The sequence below is a fragment of the Bufo gargarizans genome, chromosome 5 (genome assembly GCF_014858855.1).
Source record: "Bufo gargarizans isolate SCDJY-AF-19 chromosome 5, ASM1485885v1, whole genome shotgun sequence".
NCBI classification, from domain to species: domain Eukaryota; kingdom Metazoa; phylum Chordata; class Amphibia; order Anura; family Bufonidae; genus Bufo; species Bufo gargarizans.
This window is the reverse complement of record NC_058084.1, coordinates 282,916,117-282,937,437: the sequence shown is the minus strand read 5'-3', so window position 1 is coordinate 282,937,437 and position 21,321 is coordinate 282,916,117. Positions and strand designations below refer to the sequence as shown.

Genomic DNA, 21,321 nt, shown 5'->3' with positions numbered 1-21,321 from the left:
ATGACTCCCAGCAACTCATCCTAGAATATGACTAGGCTGGTTTGCTACCACTTCCATTGCTGTTTAGGGGGTGAGGGGTGGGGCTTTATTACACTTCACACTGCTGTGATGTGCTGTCCGGCTGCTCAGCCTGATGGCATATATCTCCTGTATAATGGCTCCATTACAACCTGTTGTAAAGCAGGAACTCTGCTCTACAAAAGAAATAGATGCTAAAAAATGAGACCATCTGTCATGGCTTAGAAGCCACACAAGTATAGGGAGAGTGTTCCTGCTCTACAATAGGTAGTAATGAATCCATTGAACATGGAATATACTTTCAGGCTGAGCAGCCTGACAGAACATCTCAGCAGTGTGAAGAGAATGCAGCGCTCCGAGCAGTGTGGAATCTCCTAGCTACATGCCACACATTTTCAGATGGGAAAATTCCTTTAATGTTGTCGCTGATCAGTGCATTATCTTAAAGGGAACCTGTCACCGGGATTTTGTGTTTAGAGCTGAGGACATGGGTTGCTAGATGGCCGCTAGCACATCCGCAATACCCAGTCCCCATAGCTCTGTGTGCTTTTATTGTGTAAAAAACGAGATTTTTGTATAACTTACCAGTAAAATCTCTTTCTCGCTCTTTCCTTGGGGGACACAGAAGACCTTGGGTATAGCTCATCTCCATAGGAGGCGTGACACTAAGTGAAAACTGTTAAGCCCCTCCTCCACAGCTATACCCTCAGCCTGGAGAGAGAGACTGCCAGTTGCGTGTCCAAGCAGTGAGAAAAGGCAAAGTCCAACAAGGAACCAACAAGCCAACTACCCAACGGGTAACAAAAACTTGGAAAACGTACAGAGAAAAAACAATGAATGGGTGGGTGCTGTGTCCCCCAAGGAAAGAGCGAGAAAGAGATTTTACTGGTAAGTTATACAAAAATCTCGTTTTCTCGCCCAGTTTCCTTGGGGGACACAGAAGACCTTGGGACGTTCAAAAGCAGTCCAAAAGGGGGAGGGACCACAGCACCAAGGTGAAGCACCCGAAAGGCATCAATGAACCGCCGCCTGTAAACCCAGGCGGGGTAAGGCAGCATCTGCCAAAGTCAGAGTATGCACCCTGTAGAACTCAGTAAGGCGTGCAAGGCAGACCTGTGGCCGCCGTGCCCAAATGCACGGCCGAAGCCCAATGCCTCCGGCCCAGGAGGCACCGACCGCTCTGGTGAAAGGAACGGTGACACCAAAGACAGAATCCTGCCCTTGGTGCGGTAACCTCAGCAATAGCCAATCTGATCAAGCGGAGGAAAACCACCCTGGAGTCTGTCAACCCTATGCACAGCCCTCCTGGAAACCCAAGAGGCCAAACGTCTGCAAGAGTCGGAGATCTCCAAGTAAAAAACGGCAAGGCCCAAACAACGTCCAAATAGGTGAGGTGTTGAAGCGAAAGGCAAACACCACCTTCAGAAGGAAGGAAGGAAGAAACGGGATGCAGAACAGCCCTGTCCTGGAAAAGACAAAGCTCGTAACAAAAAAAGGGGCCATTCCGGCACCCGTCAGAGACACGACTGATACGGAACACAACCGTACAGGACAGAAGGGGTAGAGAGAACTCCTGTAACGGCTCCAAGGACAAGATTGGAGCGCCGAGAGTACAGTACAGAGGAACCAAAGAGCCACTCCGAGGAAGAAGGTCTGGACAGGCCCCGAGGGCCGGGGAACGCTGGAAGAGGAAGGACAGCGCCGACACTTGACACTTCAAGCAAAGGAGTCCCAGTCCCAGGTCCAGGCCGGACTGGAGAAAGACAGAACCATGGGGGGGGAGAAGGGCAGAGTGGGGAATGCCCAGCTACCCACCGACACCCAGACAAAAAACCCTAAGTCCAACGACAGATCCTGGACGAAACACAGCCAGGAGCGAACAGTAGCGAGCCCGCTGGAGTCACCTGGGCAAGCGGATAAAAACCCAATGTGACCAGGCGCAGACCAGTAACACGGGCAGAAGGGTAGGCAAAACTGGTCCCGTCGGCCTCCGAGCAACGTTGTCCCGTATCCACCCGGAGTGGGGGAGCAGAAGGACAGACGGAAGGGAACCGAAGGGTCCGCCCAGCATCCGCCAGATGCCAGGACAAGACAGGCTAAAGTCCATGCTTATGTAGCCACCACAGGAAGACTATCTACAGTCCTGGTGTGGGAGATCGAAGGACAATCTGGACCGAAGGGCAGTCCCCCCAAGTTACCAAGAAGGTAAGTCTACAGCAGGACCATAGCCTAGAATGGAAAACGCAATCTGCACCCAGCGGGAGGACAGAACGCGGTAGACCCAGCAAGAGGCACACAGCTAATACAGCCAGTGTGAACAAGGGAGACAGTACGAGACCAAAGGAACACCGGAACCATCCACATGAACAACCATGCTCCCCCCAGAGGGGAGGACAGTGAAGGAACAGCCTCTGAAGCCTGGCCGGGCAGAAGCCACATCGGCGTGATCTGTACCGAACGGGGAGCCAAACAGAGCCGGCGAGACAAGGTAGTCGAGACAGAGGCCGGCATCACACCCCCCAACCGAAAGGAGGAGTGGGCATCAGGGAAGTCATAGGACAGCCCAAAAGCAGAACCCTGCTACACTGTGAGACGCCAGGTTCACCGCCTCGCAGAAGGCAAATACCCTGAAGAACCCAAGGTGGAAGTCCTCCGGACCTGGGTAATAGAGCATCCAAGAGAAGTTGGGTGATCTACCCGAGAAGAGTGGCCCGAACCTGGTAGCAGATCAGACCGAAGCGTAGAGGGCGCCAAGAGGAAGGACTCATACCACACTGCATCCGAAGAGGAGGAAATGGTAATAGGCGAAGGAACCATAGTCCCGCCAGAGCCAACGAAGAATCCGAGGGGCGCTGCAGACAACAGCACGCATCTAGGAACCACGAACACTTCCCGGGAGGAAGGGCCAACGAAATGAATGAGTACCACCCAGCTCGGTGCAGTAGAGAGCACAGAGCCCTCCGGGTCTGGTGGACAGAACGATCTCTGTAGAGACGAGTGCAAGGCTTGCGGCAAGTAACCCAAGAGAACAAAGGGATGTCGCAGGAAGGAGGGGAAGCATACGTACGAGCAGCCCCGTAAGCAGTGAGAAGGCCAACCCACCTACGGGAGGAGAAGGCATAAACGGCCCAAACAACGCACAAGAACGGCCGCTCCCTGCAAAAAAGTCACTCAAAGAAGAGGGCCAGCCACAGAGTGCCCCAGCATCTATGGAAGTGCAAAGTGCAACCTGAAAGGGAGTTATGCATAAGCCTAGCATGGCACGCGATGGAACGTAAGCAGTCCGCCCCGAAAGAGGGGAAATGTACCTGGCAAACTGCAGTCGGCAAGAGTGCAAAGGCCCACCCCAAAAGGGGGTGACGCCTAAGGCTGTACCTACTCCAGAGACATAGGACATACCATACAATCCTGCAGGAGCGCAGGAGGTCCACCTAGTGAAAGGGGGACATGCACAGGGTTATCCTAGCATTAAGAGAGCGTGCAATAATTCCCCCAACACCGAACTTTGTGAGAGTGCAACCACTCCGCCAATGAAGGGGACATGTACAAGTCCAGCACAGCACGTACAAGGACAGCCGTGAATCTCATGAGCGTGCAAAGGTCCGCCCATGGAATGAGGGGTGGTCACACACAAGGCCAGCACCGAATCCAATGGGAGTGCAAGCGTTCCACCCATGTACGGCGCTGGTGCGATGTGTAAACATGACGCCCGCTTGCACGTGCAGCGGGCGTCATGCACATGGCCAGCATCTCATCCAGGGAGAGTGAGAGCACCCTGCCATGTACGGGAGTCATGCACATAGCCAGCAACGTACTGGCGAGAGACAAACACAGTCAGTGAGAATGTGTGTATGTCGCCTGAGGAAGGGAGGCATGCCCATGGCCGGCAGCGAATGCGAATCCAGTGAGAGTGCGTACACCGCCCACGGAAGAGGGGCCATGCACATGGCTGACAGCGGATCCAGCGAGAGTGCAAGCACCCCGCCATGGAAGGGGTTCATGCACATGGCCAGCAACGCACCGGCGAGAGAACAACCACAGACAGAGGGAGTGTATGCATGCCGCCTGAGGGAAGGAGGCGTGCCCAAGGCCGGCAGCGAATCCAATGAGAGTGCAGCATACCACCTATGGAAGGGGGTCATGCCTATGGCCAGCCGCGAATCCAGTGAAAGTGCAGCGTTCCGCCTATGGAAGCGTGTCGTGCACCTGGCCAGCACCGCATCCGGTGAGAGTGCAGATTTCCGCCTAATAAAAGGGGGACATGCACATGATCGGCAACAAATCCAGTGAGAGTATAGCGTTCCGCCAATGGAAGGGGGTCACGCACATGGTCGACCGCGAATCCAGCGAGAGTGCTGCGTTCCGCCAATGGAAGGGGGACGTGCACATGGCCAGTACCGTATCCGGTGAGGGTGCAGTATTCCGCCTATGGAAGTTGGTCACGCACACGGCCGGCAGCGAATCCAGTGAGAGTGCTGCGTTCCGCCTATGGAAGGGGGACGTGCACATGGCCAGCACCGTATCCGGTGAGAGTGCAGTATTCCGCCTATGGAAGGGGGTCACGCACACGGCTGGCAGCGAATCCAGTGAGAGTGCAGCGTTCCGCCTATGGAAGGGGGACGTGCACATGGCCAGCACCGTATCCGGTGAGAGTGCAGTATTCCGCCTATGGAAGGGGGTCACGCACACGGCTGGCAGCGAATCCAGTGAGAGTGCAGCGTTCCGCCTATGGAAGGGGGTCGTGCACATGGCCAGCACCGTATCCGGTGAACCTGCAGCAATCCGCCTAAGAAGGTCATACACAGGGCCAGCCCGCAGCCAGGGAGAGTGCAGTATCCCGCCTGGGAGGGGGGGGGGGGTCATGCCCATGGCAGGCACCATACCTGGAGAGGGTGACGAATGCTGCCTACAGAACTGACCGCATGCACTTGGCCCGCGCTGCATCCCGGGAGAGGGCAAGAAACCGCCTAAAAGGGGAAATGCACCTGGCAGCGACGCAGGCTGGGAGCGCGAAACCATGCTGCCTATGGAAGGGGGGCATGCAGACAGGCAGCACTACTGCGATGAGGCTGCAGCGTCCTGCGCAGCCCACAAGAATCTGTTAGACATCTGTTTATTCATTATTATTTCATATTTTTTTTTTTTTTTTTTTATTTAAAACAGCCTCTCTGAGCCTAAAGGGGAACCACCATATAGGGGCACAGATTCTCTTGATGCAAGAGAAAAAAGGGGTGGCCAACCATACAGGCCCATTGGGAGCCGGCCTGCACCCAAAGGGTTAACAGGGAGCCGGCCTGGGGGCCGGCGCTGCGATCCACTGGGGGCGGAGGAAGCCCCAGGCGGGAAGAATTCGCGCCTGGAGAAGTACCCGCCCCCTCCAACAAAGGCCAGAATTTCGCGGCCTAGTAGGCCGTAAAGCCGGGGCCTAAATTTGTGCGGCGCCCGGCCGACCGGGGCCGCATAGTATTATATACCGCCGGGACTGAGGCGGAGCGGCGCATTAAACCGGCCGCGGGAGCCCACCCCGCAGGCCGGAAGAGTCGGGCCCAAATGGAGTGCCGGAATTGCGGCCCCGCAGGCCCGATGGCGGCCCAGCAGGTCATTGCGGCGCCCGGCCGCACCGGAATGTCCATGCCGGCCGGAGGCGAGGTCTGTCAGGAGCGGGCCCCAGGCCCTGAGCAACGCTCCGGTAAGGAGATGGGGGGACCCCGAGATCGGGTGCCCGCGTAGTATCATATACCGGCGGGACATCAAAAGATAAAGGGGGACAGCAGCTGCATGTCCTATGGGGCCAGGAGGGGGAGGGGGGGAGCAGGGAGCAGATTGCCGCCCTGCGGCACCCCAGGGGCCAGCCTAGATCCAGCAGTGGAAGGGTTAAGGTTTGTCCAGGGATTCGAACTCATGACCTCTGCCATCAGAGGCAAGGCATTCACCATCACAGCTATGAAAGCTGTTCAGAGAGGCACAGTATGGGCCATGGGGGGGGGGGGGTTAGGCCCGCAGGAGACCGGGTGGTGGTGGTGGTGGAAAGGGGGGGGTCGTAGGGCTGGAGAAGCCAATCTCTCACCATAGCCGTCTTCACCCTCGGTCCATTCCAGCAGGGTCGCCCCTTCAGCTACTGGCACCGTAGTGGCAGGACGCTGGAAGAGGGGCTTGGCGTGCGGGCGACCCTTGCGCTGGCGGGATACAGGGGAGCTGGGCTGCCCTGGTCCACCTTGCCTTCTGTGGGGGAGGCAGCAGTGCGGTGACCGGCACTGGCGCAGCTCGACCCCGGGAGAAACAGAGAGGTCTAGTGCGACTCTGTTGTCCCTGATGATCTGGAACAAAAAGAAAAGAAAAAAGTAAAAATCAAAATTTAAACAAGGAGAATCAGCCCTGCAGTAGCAGGGAGTGTCTTGCCTCCTTGGACACTAAGCAAAAACTGGCAGTCTCTCTCTCCAGGCTGAGGGTATAGCTGTGGAGGAGGGGCTTAACAGTTTTCACTTAGTGTCACGCCTCCTATGGAGATGAGCTATACCCAAGGTCTTCTGTGTCCCCCAAGGAAACTGGGCGAGAAAAACCCGATTTGATACATATACAAATTAACCTGTAACCCGAGATGAGTCCTGTACGTGAGATGAGTCAGGGACAGGACTCATCTCAGGTTAATTTGCATATGTATCAAATCATTTTATTTACACAATAAAAGCACACAGAGCTATGGGGACTGGATAATGCGGATGTGCTAGCGGCCATCTAGCAACCCATGTCCTCAGCTCTATGCACAAAATCCCGGTGACAGGTTCCCTTTAACAGAATGGGCACAATCTTAACTACACATTAAATGGCATTCATTTATAACAAAATAAACTCAGCATACAAATCGGTACAGATATAAAGATAACTTTCGGGTAAAGCAAGACTGAGCAAGCTAGGCATACCAGGAAATGGAATATCCATGTCGGCATGCAACATTTCAATAAGCTGCTTTGTTTTAGATCCTGGGGCTGCACACATATCCAGGATCTAGGCATGAAAAACAATTATTAGTACCAATATGAAGAACTACATTACAGAAAGGTAATGACTTACAAAACAATTGCATTTCCAATAGGAATAAGGTGAAAATTGTAAAAGTTGTGTTTCAGTACTCACTCACTAGATTACTGGATTGCATCTCACCTTGTGATGTGGCTGGACATTAAGAAGAACAGGGGGAATCATGCTGACTGCTTCTTGACGACTTATGTTGCCCTAAAGACGAAAGCAGTAGTTTGAAAATTATAATTTGAGACAAAATAATAAATCTGTATTGCACACTAACTGGTCCTAGTACTTCTAGATATAACAAAGATAGTTTTTAATACATATTGTACAACACACACTGTGTGTGAAGGGGAAAAAAATGAGAATTTTTCTAATTAGATTTAAAGGAAATCTGTCACCACACAGCTGTAACTAAAACTAGCTGCATGTTTAGATGTGCTCTTTGACTCGGCCTTATCCATACCCCCTATTCTGAGAAATAAGGCTTTTCATTTTATGCAATAAGCCCCTTGGTGCAACAAGAGCTTTGCAGTTGCACCAAAAGCTCTGCTCATTTTCCTTGATGGCCACGCCCACAACGCTTTGACTCACAGGTTTAGACAGTGTAAATGTAGTCGCGTCTGGCCCCATCATTTAAAAAGGAGGGACTGGCAGAGGAAACCGGAGGTGCAGGGTACACAGTCGTTTGGGCCGTCCTCTGTGCACTTAACTTCTTATTAGCATATGGATAAAAGTACTTTTTCTCCTTCTCCAAAATGAAGCAGAGGATTGTTAAGTAAAGTATCATCACATTCAGCTGAGCTGGTCCTACAAGGCACGGTGCCTGGTTTAACAGTGAATTTCCTGGTGATCAAAGGAGTTGTGTAGTGGTATAATACTAATGACCTATCCTCACTATGGGTCATCAATACCAGATTGGCGGGGGTGCTGGGAGTCGAAAGGGAATGGGAAGAGCAGTTGGGATGTGCACTTAAACATTAAAGAAGACAATGTGCTCGGTTGAGTGCTGCAATCCCTACAAACAGCTGTTGGGCAGGGTGGCGGGAATCAGACCAGTACAATCTGATATTGATGACAACACTGAGGATAGGTCATCAATATTATAAAACTGCAAAAACTATTTAACGGTTTTCTCAAGGTATCTTACCGACTCAGTCTCACTGATAAGAAACTGATGAAACTTCTCCAATTCAGGGGACTTGCGAATTATCTTTCTACTCAAGTTTGTGTGCCAGGCAAGCTCATCAGGGTACCTATAAGGGCGGGCAAAAAACAAAAAAAAATAAAATAAAACACAGCTTTAACAATCATCAACTTCATGCCTCTCAGTCTGATGCAAGTGGGGATCAAACACAGAAATATACTGGTGTACCAATAAGGCCTCATACACACAAACTTATTTTCTTTGTGTCCATTCTGTATTTTTTGCAGACCTTATGCAGAAACATTCATTTCAATAGGGTCGTAAAATACTTTTCTCGTTGGATGCATTGGGGGACACAGCACCATGGGTATATGCCCTGCTGACACTAGGAGGCCGACACTAGAAATAAAAATGTTGGCTCCACCCAGATGGGCTATAACCTCTGCTCAGACACTAAACTAACCAGTAGGTCCGAAAGCAGTGGGAGCATCAAAAAACCAGACGAACAGTGAAGCGAACAGGTCCTAAACCAGAAAGCGGACCATTATCAAAGGGTCCCAGGAAATCCAGAAAACCTGAACTAAGAAAAAAAAATAACAACAACAAGGGAGGGATCTGTGTTCCACATAGCATCCAACGAGAAAATGATTTTATTGGGGGACAGCACCATGAGAAGCCCCAAAGCAGTCCCCAAGGGTGGGAAGAAACAGACAAAGAACCTAGCGCACAGCCGCTTGCAGAACCTTGCGACCCAAACTGGCATCAACAGAGGCCAAGGAATTAATATAGTAGAATCTGGAGAAGGTGTGAACTGAGGCCCAGGTGACTGACTTGCAGACCTGGGAAGCAGAGGCTAGATGCAGGACCGCCCATGATGCCCCGACCGCCCTAGTGGAGTGAGAGGTCAACCGGAAAGGGGTCACATAGGCTTCCTTGACAGCCGACCTAATCCAGCGGGAGACTGTAGCTTTGGAGGCTTGTAAACCTTACGTGAGCCCTCGGACGACAAAGAGTTAGATCGACGTTAACTGGAGATACAGCCGAAGCGCCCGAGCCACCACCGGATTGTGAAGATACCGCTCTCTGGGATGAGAGGGGTTCGGACAATCTTCATTAATGTGGAAGGAAGGAACCAACTTGGGAAGAAAAGAGGGAACTGGGTGCAGGAGAACATTGTCCTGGTGAAAAACCAAAAAAGGGGACCAACACGGAGACTCTGCGAATGGAAGTAATCGCAACTAAAAACACAACTTTAAAGGAGACATAAGAAAGGAAGACCTCCTTCAAGGGTTCGAAGGGAGAGGACTGAAAGGCATCTAGGACCAAATTCAAATCCCAGGGTTCCACCAGAGAATGGAAGGGAGGGACGCGATGAGCCACCCCCTGAAGGAAAGTCTTAACCTGGGAACGAGAAGCCAAGGGCCTTTGGAAAAGGACAGACAAGCAGAGACCTGACCTTTGAGGGAGGCCAGACGGAGACCCTTCTCAAAGCCGGCCTGAAGAATGGCAAGAATCCTAGGGACGGAAAAAAGGAGATGGTGAACCTCGCCAGATTCACACCAAGCAAAATAAGCCTTCCAGGTACGATGGTTACTCCTGGCTGACTGGGTTTGCGTGCATGAAGCATAGTCTGGATGACTAACTCAGAGACTGCAAAACCTCAGGACCGCGACCTCAACATCCACACCATTAAATGAAACAGAGGTAAACTCTGGTGGAATATCGGACCTTGAGAAAGGAGGTCGGGAAGCAGAGGTAGCCGGCATGGGGCGTCGGCAAGGAAGACTAGGTCTGCGTACCACGCCCTGCGGGGCCAGTCCGGAGCCACCAATATCGCCAGAACCCGATCCATTTTGAGGCGTTTGTGTACCAGAGGAAGAAGCAGAAGGCAAAAAGATACAGGAGACTGAACTGGAATCACAGGAGCACCAAGGCGTCTACCGCCAGAGCCTGAGGATCCCAAGACATGGTGACGTAAAGCGGGAGCTTGTGATTCAGACGGGAGGCGAAGAGATCCACATCTGGGATTCACCAACGCTGACAGAGCTGTTGAAACACCTCTGGATGGAGAGACCACTTGCCCGGGGTCGGGACGCTGGTGACTGGAAGTCGTCTACCCAATTGTCGACTGGAGAGAGCGGGAATGTGTCCCTCTGCCCAGCGCAGGATGCGAGAGGCTTCCTTCAGGACTAGCGCGCTTCTGGTGCCTCCTGGTGGTTCAAATAAACCACCGCAGTGGAGTTGTCCATCTGAATCCGGACAGGATGACCGTGGAAGAGGAGAGTCCAACGGGACAGGGCTAGGTCACAAGGTGAGTGGGGCTCCTGGGGAGAAGCGACGCTCAGGGAGGGAAAAAACAGGGCAAACAGAGCACCAGGGGCCCGAGGAGAGGGCAGGGAAAATGCAGCCTAGTTCCTGGCAGAAGCCGGAGACTAAAGTAGAAGAGGGATCGGGAGATGGGGCACCAGAGGCTTGAGAGGCAGGGGGTGGCCAGGGATGATACTACACATATGCCCATGGGTGGCATTTGGTATTGCAGAGGAGTACAAGTGGGTAAGGTAAAGCTGCAATGCCACAAACATATCTAACATGTCTTAGGGTACTTTCACACTAGCGTCGCTGGATTCCAGCAGGCAGCTTCGTCGCCGGAAATGCCTGCCGGATCTGGCAATCTGTATGCAAACTGATACGGATCTGTCTCATAAATGTATTGCAATATCGGATCCGTCTCTCCGGTTGTCATCCGGAACACTTTGGGCCAGATCTGGCATTAATGCATTTCAATGTAAAATAATGCCGGATCCGGAATGTGTTCCGGTATTTTGGACGGAGAAAATACTGCAGCATGCTGCGGTATTTTATAAGTCTAAAAACCGTACAGTGAATGAACTGAAGACATCCTGAACGGAATGCTCTCCATTCAGAATGCATGGGGATAAAACTAGGACGGAACTCAATACCGGAAAAGAAAAATGCTAGTGTGAAAGTACCCTTAGAAAAGCTGTAGACTTCATCGGGGACGGCACCAGTGATCAAACCACAACTGATCACACAATGGCTGCATATCCCCAGGTCGGAAAACATTTATTTGTATATCTTAAATTAAAAATCTCACTGTAAAACGGTCTTACCAGTTAAGTGGCTGGGGAGCTTCTATCTTCTGGCCGTCAACCTCAATATTCTGCAGCTCTTTGAAGTATTTCTCCTTCAGGCAATGTAGGATTTCTTTAGCATGACTATAAAAAGGTGAAGATCCATAGGTCAAACATTAACAAAAAATATGTCACAAGGAGTGAGAGAAAAGAACACAACCGGCACTGCAACATGCACCCATGCAGTCACTGGAGCACATAAAACACTTGGATCCCGAACCTTCACGGTGGTGCTCTGTCGGTGATATAGTAGTTATGATTAGGGCTGCACGATAAATCGAAAAAGTAATCGAATCGCGATAATCGGCAAATGCGATATGGCGATTTGGCCGACCGGAAAATGCCACGATTATTTAAGGGGCCCTGGGCACATAACTGCCTTTTGCGTGTAAAGTGTTTTACTAGTGTGTGTGGGTGAAACAATCTCTCCCCTAACAGGTCCGGCCTCTGTACTCTCTGAATGCAATGCTCTGCAGCGAGCGGCAGCGAGGTGGCCGGCCGGCGCGTGACTGACGTCACTTAGTAACGCTCCTCCCACTTCAGGAAGCAGGAGCGTTACTAAGTGACGTCAGTCACGCGCCGGCCGGCCACCTCGCTGCCGCTCACTGCAGTGCATTGCATTCATAGTGAGTACAGAGGCCGGACCTGTTAGGAAAGAGAGTGTTTCACCCCCCCCCCCCACACACACACACACACACTAGTAAAACACTTTACACACAAAGGGCAGTTATGTGCCCAGTTTAGGACACATGAGGGGGACCAGCATAAGATGCTATATGTCTTAAGCTGGCCCCCCTCATGGCCCTATGTGCCCTCCACAGGTCCCCCATAACAGCGCCCTCCACAGGTCCCCCATAACAGCGCCCTCCACAGGTCCCCCATAACAGCGCCCTCCACAGGTCCCCCATAACAGCGCCCTCCACAGGTCCCCCATAACAGCGCCCTCCACAGGTCCCCCATAACAGCGCCCTCCACAGGTCCCCCATAACAGCGCCCTCCACAGGTCCCCCATAACAGCGCCCTCCACAGGTCCCCCATAACAGCGCCCTCCACAGGTCCCCCATAACAGCGCCCTCCACAGGTCCCCCATAACAGCGCCCTCCACAGGTCCCCCATAACAGCGCCCTCCACAGGTCCCCCATAACAGCGCCCTCCACAGGTCCCCCATAACAGCGCCCTCCACAGGTCCCCCATAACAGCGCCCTCCACAGGTCCCCCATAACAGCGCCCTCCACAGGTCCCCCATAACAGCGCCCTCCACAGGTCCCCCATAACAGCGCCCTCCACAGGTCCCCCATAACAGCGCCCTCCACAGGTCCCCCATAACAGCGCCCTCCACAGGTCCCCCATAACAGCGCCCTCCACAGGTCCCCCATAACAGAGCCCTCCACAGGTCCCCCATAACAGAGCCCTCCACAGGTCCCCCATAACAGAGCCCTCCACAGGTCCCCCATAACAGAGCCCTCCACAGGTCCCCCATAACAGAGCCCTCCACAGGTCCCCCATAACAGAGCCCTCCACAGATCCCCCATATAACAGCGTCCTCCACAGATCCCCCATATAACAGCGTCCTCCACAGATCCCCCATATAACAGCGTCCTCCACTGATCCCCCATATAACAGCGTCCTCCACTGATCCCCCATATAACAGCGTCCTCCACTGATCCCCCATATAACAGCGTCCTCCACTGATCCCCCACAACACAGCGTCCTCCACAGATCCCCCATATAACAGCACCCTTCACAGATCCCCCATATAAAACAGCACCCTCCACAGATCCCCCACAACACAGCGTCATCCACAGATCCCCCATAACTGTCATACCCAGCCGCGTCAGCGGCTCATATGGGAAAATCCAAGCAAATAGACCTCTAGCACAATTCCTTTAAAATATTGCATCGCATATCGTTATCGCAATTTTTAGGGCCCTAATCGCAATCGCACAAAATTCCCATATCGTGCAGCCCTAGTTATGATGATACCGCAGTGCTTTTTTCTTCTGCTATCATTAACAAAAAATATAACCGCTTATGTAAACTCTGTATTCCATAACGAACAATCATAACAGAATAGGGTTCTAAGGGGAAAAATTATGACAAGTGTATTATTTGTTCAAGCCCAACCTCATCCTCTCCATTTGAATTTGTATTTCATAGAAGAATGCCCCAACGGCAAAATAATCACAGGCTGTGCCCCTGCTGGGGCCCCAGTGATCAGCAGGAGTCAGTGAACTTGGCAGCAAATGCTCAATTTCCCTGCAGCGCCACACAGGGGAAATTTAGCATTACGGTACATAGCTTCTACTGAAATAAAGACTTGTGCATGAACACGTTTGGTCCTCTACAGCAGTGGTTCTGAACCTGGTACCTCCTACTGGCATGAAGCCCGAACCAAGTACCCCCAAGGAATCGAACAGCGATCAATGTTAATAAAACAACGCTATTCTCATGCTGCTGTCAGGCTTTGTTGAAAGCCTTTCAGCCTGAAATCTTCCTGTCCAAGTGACATATTACTTTTTAAATTACATTCTGCACTACCAAAAACATACAGGAGGATACAGCACCACATACCTCAAAGGGGTTAAGCCATGAATGATGTAAAAAAGACGGGCACAGTGACATTCAGTGCTCCGCTAGATTATCTTCAGCCATGTAGCTCAGGGGTGTGTCCTTTTTGCTGCAGCTCTCTCCCTGTAACGGTCACAGCTTCTAACAGAATGCATGGCTGGTGGCAGCTGAAGATTTCAACTGAGCACATTCAACCAGCTATAGTAAAGTTTTTAATTACATGCAATCACAAAAGTATTCAGGAACAAAGATTCAGGAACTGGTTTCAAAATGTAGAATATGTCTGGTGACACAACCCCTTTCAAAGGCCCCTATGGACTGCAGATTATCTTTCGCAAGTAAAGGTGCTGCCAATTAACCAATGAGCAAGCAAGAACGCTCATTCATTGGGTAAGCGAACAGTTTGTGCGGCGGACTCCTAAATCACCACAGATTGCGGTATCTAAACCGATTCTGCTGCCTGCAAACCATTATTCTGTATGGGGAGGAGTGAAGGCATTAGCGATCATTCCTCCTCATACTGTGGAGGAAATTGCTGCATGTAAATACAATGGTCTCCTAAACCGACGTGCAGGCAGTGAAGGGGTCTTTACATCCAGTGAGGTCTCTTCTGATATACATGTTCTTTCCTCATCTTCTCCATTCAGACCAGAAAGCTATGTCTCATCTTAAGTTCCTACTTTTCCATCATCCTACCCACCTTCTGAACACGCTTGCTGTGCTCCCCAATAGAAGCAGAAGACAGAGCCTCTGAAAATACTAGCACCACATACAGTGCCTACTTCAATAATTATCGCCACAGTGCGCTCAAATATAACTGCCCCAAAAAGTGCCAGAAAGTGTACGCCCCAAATAATGGCAACCTTAGCCGTAAGAGTGCCCCAGTAGTAATGTTTCCCATTGGGCCCCACGTTATGATTTGTCCATAGTGCCCATAGCGTTAATGTTCCCCATGGTCCCCCAGCAGCAATAAAGCCCACCACAATGCACCCCAGTAGTAATAATTTCTCCTGGCATGCCCCCAGTAATGGTAGAGCCCACCATAACGCAGCATTCAACTGTACCCCCTCATCCTGCAATGTGTACCCCTTGAGGTTCACGCACCACAGGTTGAGAACCACTGCTCTACAGCAAGAGACGCTCTTTGCATCTGTTCTCTGCTCCGACTACACGGTTATAACCAAATGCGGTGGACGAGATCTGGCAGTATTCCATAGACTGGCTACCCAGTGTTCATTGGTAATGGGACGTCCCTACTCTGCCACATACATCTCTGTGCACTGTGACCAATGTGCCGCGGGCACAGGAGGGAAGTTCAAAGATTCGTTTAACAAGCCTGTGCCCCTCATTGAACCGTATGGCACAGGCAGGATGGTGTGAACACTGCCTGGGCCTGTCAATCAACATAAGCAGGGCTCGGCAGGAGGAGGGAGAGCGGAGCCCCCATTGCTCCCAGAGGCTCATTTGCATAAAATGAAAGGCCGCGCAGGAAAAGAGACTAACCCTGTTAACTTCAGCTGACATTAGCACGTGTCTAGCGTCAGCTGGTTTATTACCCCTGTTTCTGATGAGAGAAGCCCTCTAAGTAAAGTTTTCCATGAAGGTGTTAACCTCCTATTTTGCTATGATTTCTAGTATGACGATGCAGTCTCCTTCAATCGGAAAGTTTTCTGACCACCGACATACAGATACCCTGCACCAATAATCAGAATGGAGCAATTCTGAAACGGCTGAAGTGGCCTTGCGAACAGAGTAATAATGGCGGCACATTATTATTTATTATCAAAGCGCTGTTCATATGAAAAGGGGTATACATACATACATAAGACAAAACAACTGCAATAAGCCAGCGAAAGACTAACGCTGGCATATAAAAGACCAGTGTAAGGGTGGGTTCACATGAGGTTTTTCCCATCCTTTTTAACGTATACGTTAAACAGCTGCATCATACTGATGCCATACAGTGCCATCCGTTCACCACAGAGTTCCATTGTTAAAAAATAAAATAAAAATTATATATATATATAAAACTTTTTTTTTTTTTTTACTGGACTGTGCAGGATACAAGAACGTGGTTATGCTACTTTCACACTGGCAAGTCAATGGGGACGGATCCATTTTTACTGACAATAGAAAACTGATCCGTCCTCCATTGACTTTCAATGGTGTTCAAGATGGATCAGTCTTGGCTATGTTAAAGATAATACAAACGGATCCGTATTGTCTGAATGGATGTGTTTGTGCAGATCCATGATGGATCCGTACCAAACGAGAGTGTGAAAGTAGCATAAGCTGCATTTTTTTAAATCTTTTTTTGGAATGTATACGTCAAACGGAGGCATAAAACGTGATGTGAACCCTCCCTTAGTAAACAGCCCTCAATGTGTCCAGGACTGTCAGAAGAAGCTGCTTCTAGTGCGATTCTTATCGGCAGGGATAATTCTACCTTTATACACGTGTCTCGAGGTGGTGGGACTAAGCTAATGAGTCCATGTCACCACCGTCACTGGACACTAGGATATGCTCACATGATGTTGTGGATCTAGGTTTAGCTCCCAACGCACACCGTCAATGTGTCCATAAAGTTACATTAGTCAGGAGGAGGCCAAAAGAGCCCTTTTGGCGTCATATACATCAGTGCACTGCATTAAAAACCGAATGGATTAGCGCGGTAGACAGGAGCTTTTTTTCTTCTTAAAAGCAAATCCAACGGAGTAAATATCTATGTACTTCCAGGACCCCTGACAATCAGCTATTTGAGAATGCGCTGTTGCCGCCTTCTCTCAGTGCCGTACATCGTATAGCGGCTGTACTTGGTATGGCAGCTCTGCCTCGGTGACTTCTATAGGGATGATCTGCGCCTAGGCCACGTGGCACATGAACGTGTCATCATTGGCCTAGGAAAAGCAGAGAAAACCACAGCGCTACTGCAAGCTCTCAACGTGTCAGTCCTACTTTGTGGGTCCCAGGAGTCCGACCCACACCGATCAGATACCGACTACCTATCCTGAGGATAAATTAGATGAACCGTCCAAATGAGGAGGTGCTTCGGTGGAGTGGATATGATCCAAACAAATGAAAAAAGAACCACCGCACACTCACAGGTTATATGCAAAAGAGGTAACTATCCTGAGGATAGTTCATCCCTTAGAAACTGCCTTTAGGCCGAATGCACACGGCCGGTGTATTACTGTATTGCGGCGGCAGCAAGGAGCACACTGCGTCGTAGCAACCAGTGACGCCGTGCGCTCCTGCTCTCAGCAGAAATCCAGGCCGTGTGCATTCGGCCTTAATCGCATGAAAATGGTGAAATCTAGTTCTCACGGCTCTGACAGCAAACACCCGACAGGAAATAGCAGTCCACAGACTTCTGCCAAACACCAGCTCCCCCTCTGCCAATCATACGTTGAAAACAGTGGTCAATGGTTCGTGTATGGCCTCTCCAGATGGTGATCATTGCCACATAGAATTAGACCTTGTGTGTCTCCATGTGGTGTGATGCAGTGTAAAGCAGCACGTACCTTTTGTATCCAGTGATTCTTATTGTAGCTGGAAGAGGCTCCCGCATGGCAGCCATAAACTGCTCCCACTCCCCGTCTGGTACAATCTTCAGCTCCTGGTAGTAATGCTCAAAGAGCTTGTTTTCTTTGATGATTTCGGCATAGCCACTTTCCCAGGCCTTAGAGACAAACAAAACCTACTTTAGGGACTACATTTGGACAACACATGGACTGTACATAAATGGGTACGTCCACACGTGGGGGTTATGCCTTGTCTGGGCCAGGAGTCACGGGAGTGGAGGATTTGATCATATTCCTTGAAGGAATGCAAATGAGCTCTTAAAGCGAAACTGCCGTTCTATTTTTATTTGCGTAAGGCCTCATGCACACGACCGTGGTGTGTTTTGCGGTCCGAAAATAGTGGATCCGCAAAAGACGGATGGCGTCCATGCGCGTCCTGCAATTTGCACCTTAGGCTACTTTCACACTTGCGGCAGTGTGATCCGGCGGGCAGTTCCGTCGTCGGAACTGGCCGCCGGATCCGTCTCACAAATGCATTGCAAGGACAGATCCGTCTCTCCGCTTGTCATGCGGACCGACGGATCCGTCTTGTACATTTTTCTCATTTTTACCGATCTGCGCATGCGCATGCCGGATCATTCCTATGGGAAAAAATGCCGGATCCGGTGTTCAGGCAAGTCTTCAGTTTTTTTCGCCGGAGAGAAAACCGTAGCATGCTACGGTTTTCTCTTTTGCCTGATCAGTCAAAACGACTGAACTGAAGACATCCTGATGCAAACTGAACGGATTACTCTCCATTCAGAATGCATGGGGATAAAACTGATCAGTTCTTTTCCGGTATAGAGCCCCGACCGACGGAACTCTATGCCGGAAAAGAAAAACGCTAGTGTGAAAGTACCCTTAACAGCGCTCCTCTGTCTTCTGTTTAGATAACACAGTCAGTGTTGAGCAAGTCTCCACAGTTATGTAAACAGAGGAGCGATGCTAAGGCTCAAAATGGGCCACTTTACAGCTATTTTTCTAATGGAAATGTACGATTTCAGTAAACTATATTACATAAATGGTTAACACCACTGCCCCTACACATTACACAAATAAAAATAGAACGGCAGTTACACTTTAAGCCCTGCCTCTAATGCCATCAAGATGTAAGGCAGCTATCCTACAATTCAATGTGCGACCCTTTAAACAGGCCTTGAGACATGACTGATATTAAAAAAGGCAGCATCTCATCTGCAGACAGCTGTTTCAGGGTGATTGCCCCTCATCAGTGCAGAGCAGAGAGTACGGGCTTAGGCTACTTTCACACTTGCAGCAGAGTGATCCGGCAAGCAGTTCCATCACCGGAACTGCCTGCCGAATCTGGCAATCTGCATGCAAACGGACAGCATTTGTAGACGGATCCGTCTTACATATGCATTGCAAGAACAGATCCGTGTCTCCGGATGTCATCTGAAGAAACGGATCTGTTATATATTTTTTTCCACATTACCGGTCTGCACATGGAACGGATCCAGCATTGCTATATTTTTTATGCCAGATCCAGCAGCAATACATTTCAATGTAAATTAATGCCGGCATTCCGGCAACTGATCTGGAATTTTGGACGGAGATAATACCGCAGCATGCTGCAGTATTTCCACCGCCCAATACACCGTTCAGCGACTGAACTGATGACATCCTGAACGGATTACTCTCCATTCAGAATGCATGGGGATAAAACTGATCAGTTCTTTTCCGGTATTGAGCCCCTGTGACGGAACTCTATGCCGGAAAAGAAAAACGCTAGTGTGAAAGTACCCTTAGGCTCCAGTCACACGTCTGTAATAATGGGTCCACATCCGTTCCGCAAATTGCGGAACAGGTGCAGACCCATTAATTCTCTATGGTGACGGAATGGATGTGGACAGCACACAGTGTGCTGTCCACATCTTTATTTCCGGAACGCACCGCCTATCTTCCGGTCTGCGGCTCAGGCTTCCGGTCTGCGACAATTGTGGACACGAATAGGCATTTCTATGGGGGTGCCGGCCGGATGTATTGTGGATCCGCAATGCACTACTGGCGTGTGAATGGACCCCTAACTGGGTGAGAGGCCTAAATCAGAATTTGGGGGGTACTATCTCTCCTTGTGCAGAGTGTCTTAGTGACATGAGGAGACTTAAAGGAAACCTGTCACCATGATTTTGCGCATAGAGCTGGGGACATGGGCTGCTAGATGGCCACTAGCACATCTGCAGTACCCAGGTCCCATAGCTCTCTGCGCTTTTATTGTGTTAAAAAACAGTTTTGATTGATATGCAAATTACCTGATACAAGTCCTGTATCCGGAGATGAGTCAAGCGGAAAGGAGCCCAGCACCGCCCCGCGTCCTCCGAATCTCCTCCTTGCTGGGTGACGTCACAGAGCTGGAGCGCCGAAATCTCGCGATGCGCGAGCTAGCGCATGCGTAGTTCGTTCCCTGTGCTGATGCCAGTACAGAGAATGAACATGATGCCGACACTGCGCATGCGCTAGCTAACACATCGTGAGATTTCAGCGCTGCAGCTCTGTGACATCAGCCAGCAAGGAGGAGATTCGGAGGACGCGGGGCGGTGCTGGGCTCCTTTCCGCTTGACTCATCTCCGGCTACAGGACTCATATCAGGTCATTTGCACAATAAAAGCGCAGAGAGCTATGGGACCTGGGTACTGCAGATGTGCTAGTGGCCATCTAGCAGCCCATGTCCCCAGCTCTATGCGCAAAATCATGGTGACAGGATTCCTTTAAAGGCCATTCTTGCTTCTCTGGAATTCTGGGAAGACAGAGATGCAAAGGAGCTCTGCCTTAGATGACACCAGATGTAAGGCCGCTATCCTATAAGTCAGTGTTCCACCCTATAGATAGGACCTGGATAACAGTTCACACTGCAATGTGACAGCCATCCAAGGGTCAGACTGCTGAGGAGTCCACCATATGGCTGTACAGGCAAGTAAGGCGGCATCTGATTGGTCAGAACACTACATAAAGTGACCCCCCCCCCATGCCAATGTCTTCTCCACAGAAGGGGATGTGGTTGGCACACAGCTTGGGCAGCCCAGTAAGGACCAGGCTTCCACTTGGAGCTCTGGTAAGGGAGAAGGCTGCTGAGGCACAGCTCGGCACAGGAGCCTGTAATGGCCGGCCCACCGCACAGCCCTCACCGCCTGTTCTCTGGCCTTGCGCCTCTCCTCCTCTTCCTCGGGCGTCCTCTGCACCGCAGGGCGCTGATCCCTCTTACGGTTGCGCCGGTTTCTGCGCCCCATCGCCCAGCACAGAACTCGACACCCGCGACGTGTGAATATCTCTGCGGCAATGAAGTCCCTAGGGAAGAGATGAACAGTATAACAGTGTCTGCTCTAACACAGCACTACTGGATACCACGTGTAGATAGAGCATTCCCACACCTGGCGGCACTGCTGACGTCTCTACGGGTGCCGAGAGAGCAAAACGGGAAGAAGCCGCTGCCAATAAGAAACGGCGGATAGTGACGTCATAAGTAATGGCCATAGAGCCTTCGCCGGGCATCTCTCATAAGGACTCGCCCTTACCAGTGATGGCAAATTCCGTTATACAGCAGCTATTTCCCGTCACTGGGAGGACGTTTCTTTTGCTTTGCCCCCTAGTGGTCAGGTCGTGAACAGACTGTTTCTACAGCAGCCGTCTATGTGCCGTTCTCTGTAGGGACCATGTGAAGGGGCAGATGGGCCCCCACCTGTCTATGCACCCGACCATATGTAGTCTGCGGTCAGCAAACTACAGGCCTATTGTCAAAATGCCTGTTCTAGTACAAGGACATTTTCTATGGTTTTTGTGGCCCCATAGAAATGAGTGAGTGTGTGCAATCGGACGTGGACTGAAAATACGGTCACGT

At 50.8% G+C, this 21,321-nt stretch overlaps 1 protein-coding gene across 1 annotated transcript in view; it reads right to left on the bottom strand.

Moving 5' to 3' along the window:
- Positions 1-21,004, bottom strand: part of NSUN2 (NOP2/Sun RNA methyltransferase 2) — a 64,979-nt gene extending 43,975 nt beyond the window's left edge. The window contains exons 1-7 of the mRNA XM_044294198.1: positions 20,855-21,004; positions 20,612-20,771; positions 17,430-17,587; positions 11,320-11,424; positions 8,192-8,297; positions 7,180-7,251; positions 6,939-7,023 (exon numbers count right to left, since the gene is read on the bottom strand). Coding sequence (XP_044150133.1) covers positions 6,939-7,023; positions 7,180-7,251; positions 8,192-8,297; positions 11,320-11,424; positions 17,430-17,587; positions 20,612-20,713 — 628 coding nt within the window. The 5' untranslated portion in view covers positions 20,714-20,771; positions 20,855-21,004. The remainder of the gene's footprint in view (positions 1-6,938; positions 7,024-7,179; positions 7,252-8,191; positions 8,298-11,319; positions 11,425-17,429; positions 17,588-20,611; positions 20,772-20,854) is intronic.
- Between the last annotated feature and the right edge of the window lie 317 nt (positions 21,005-21,321).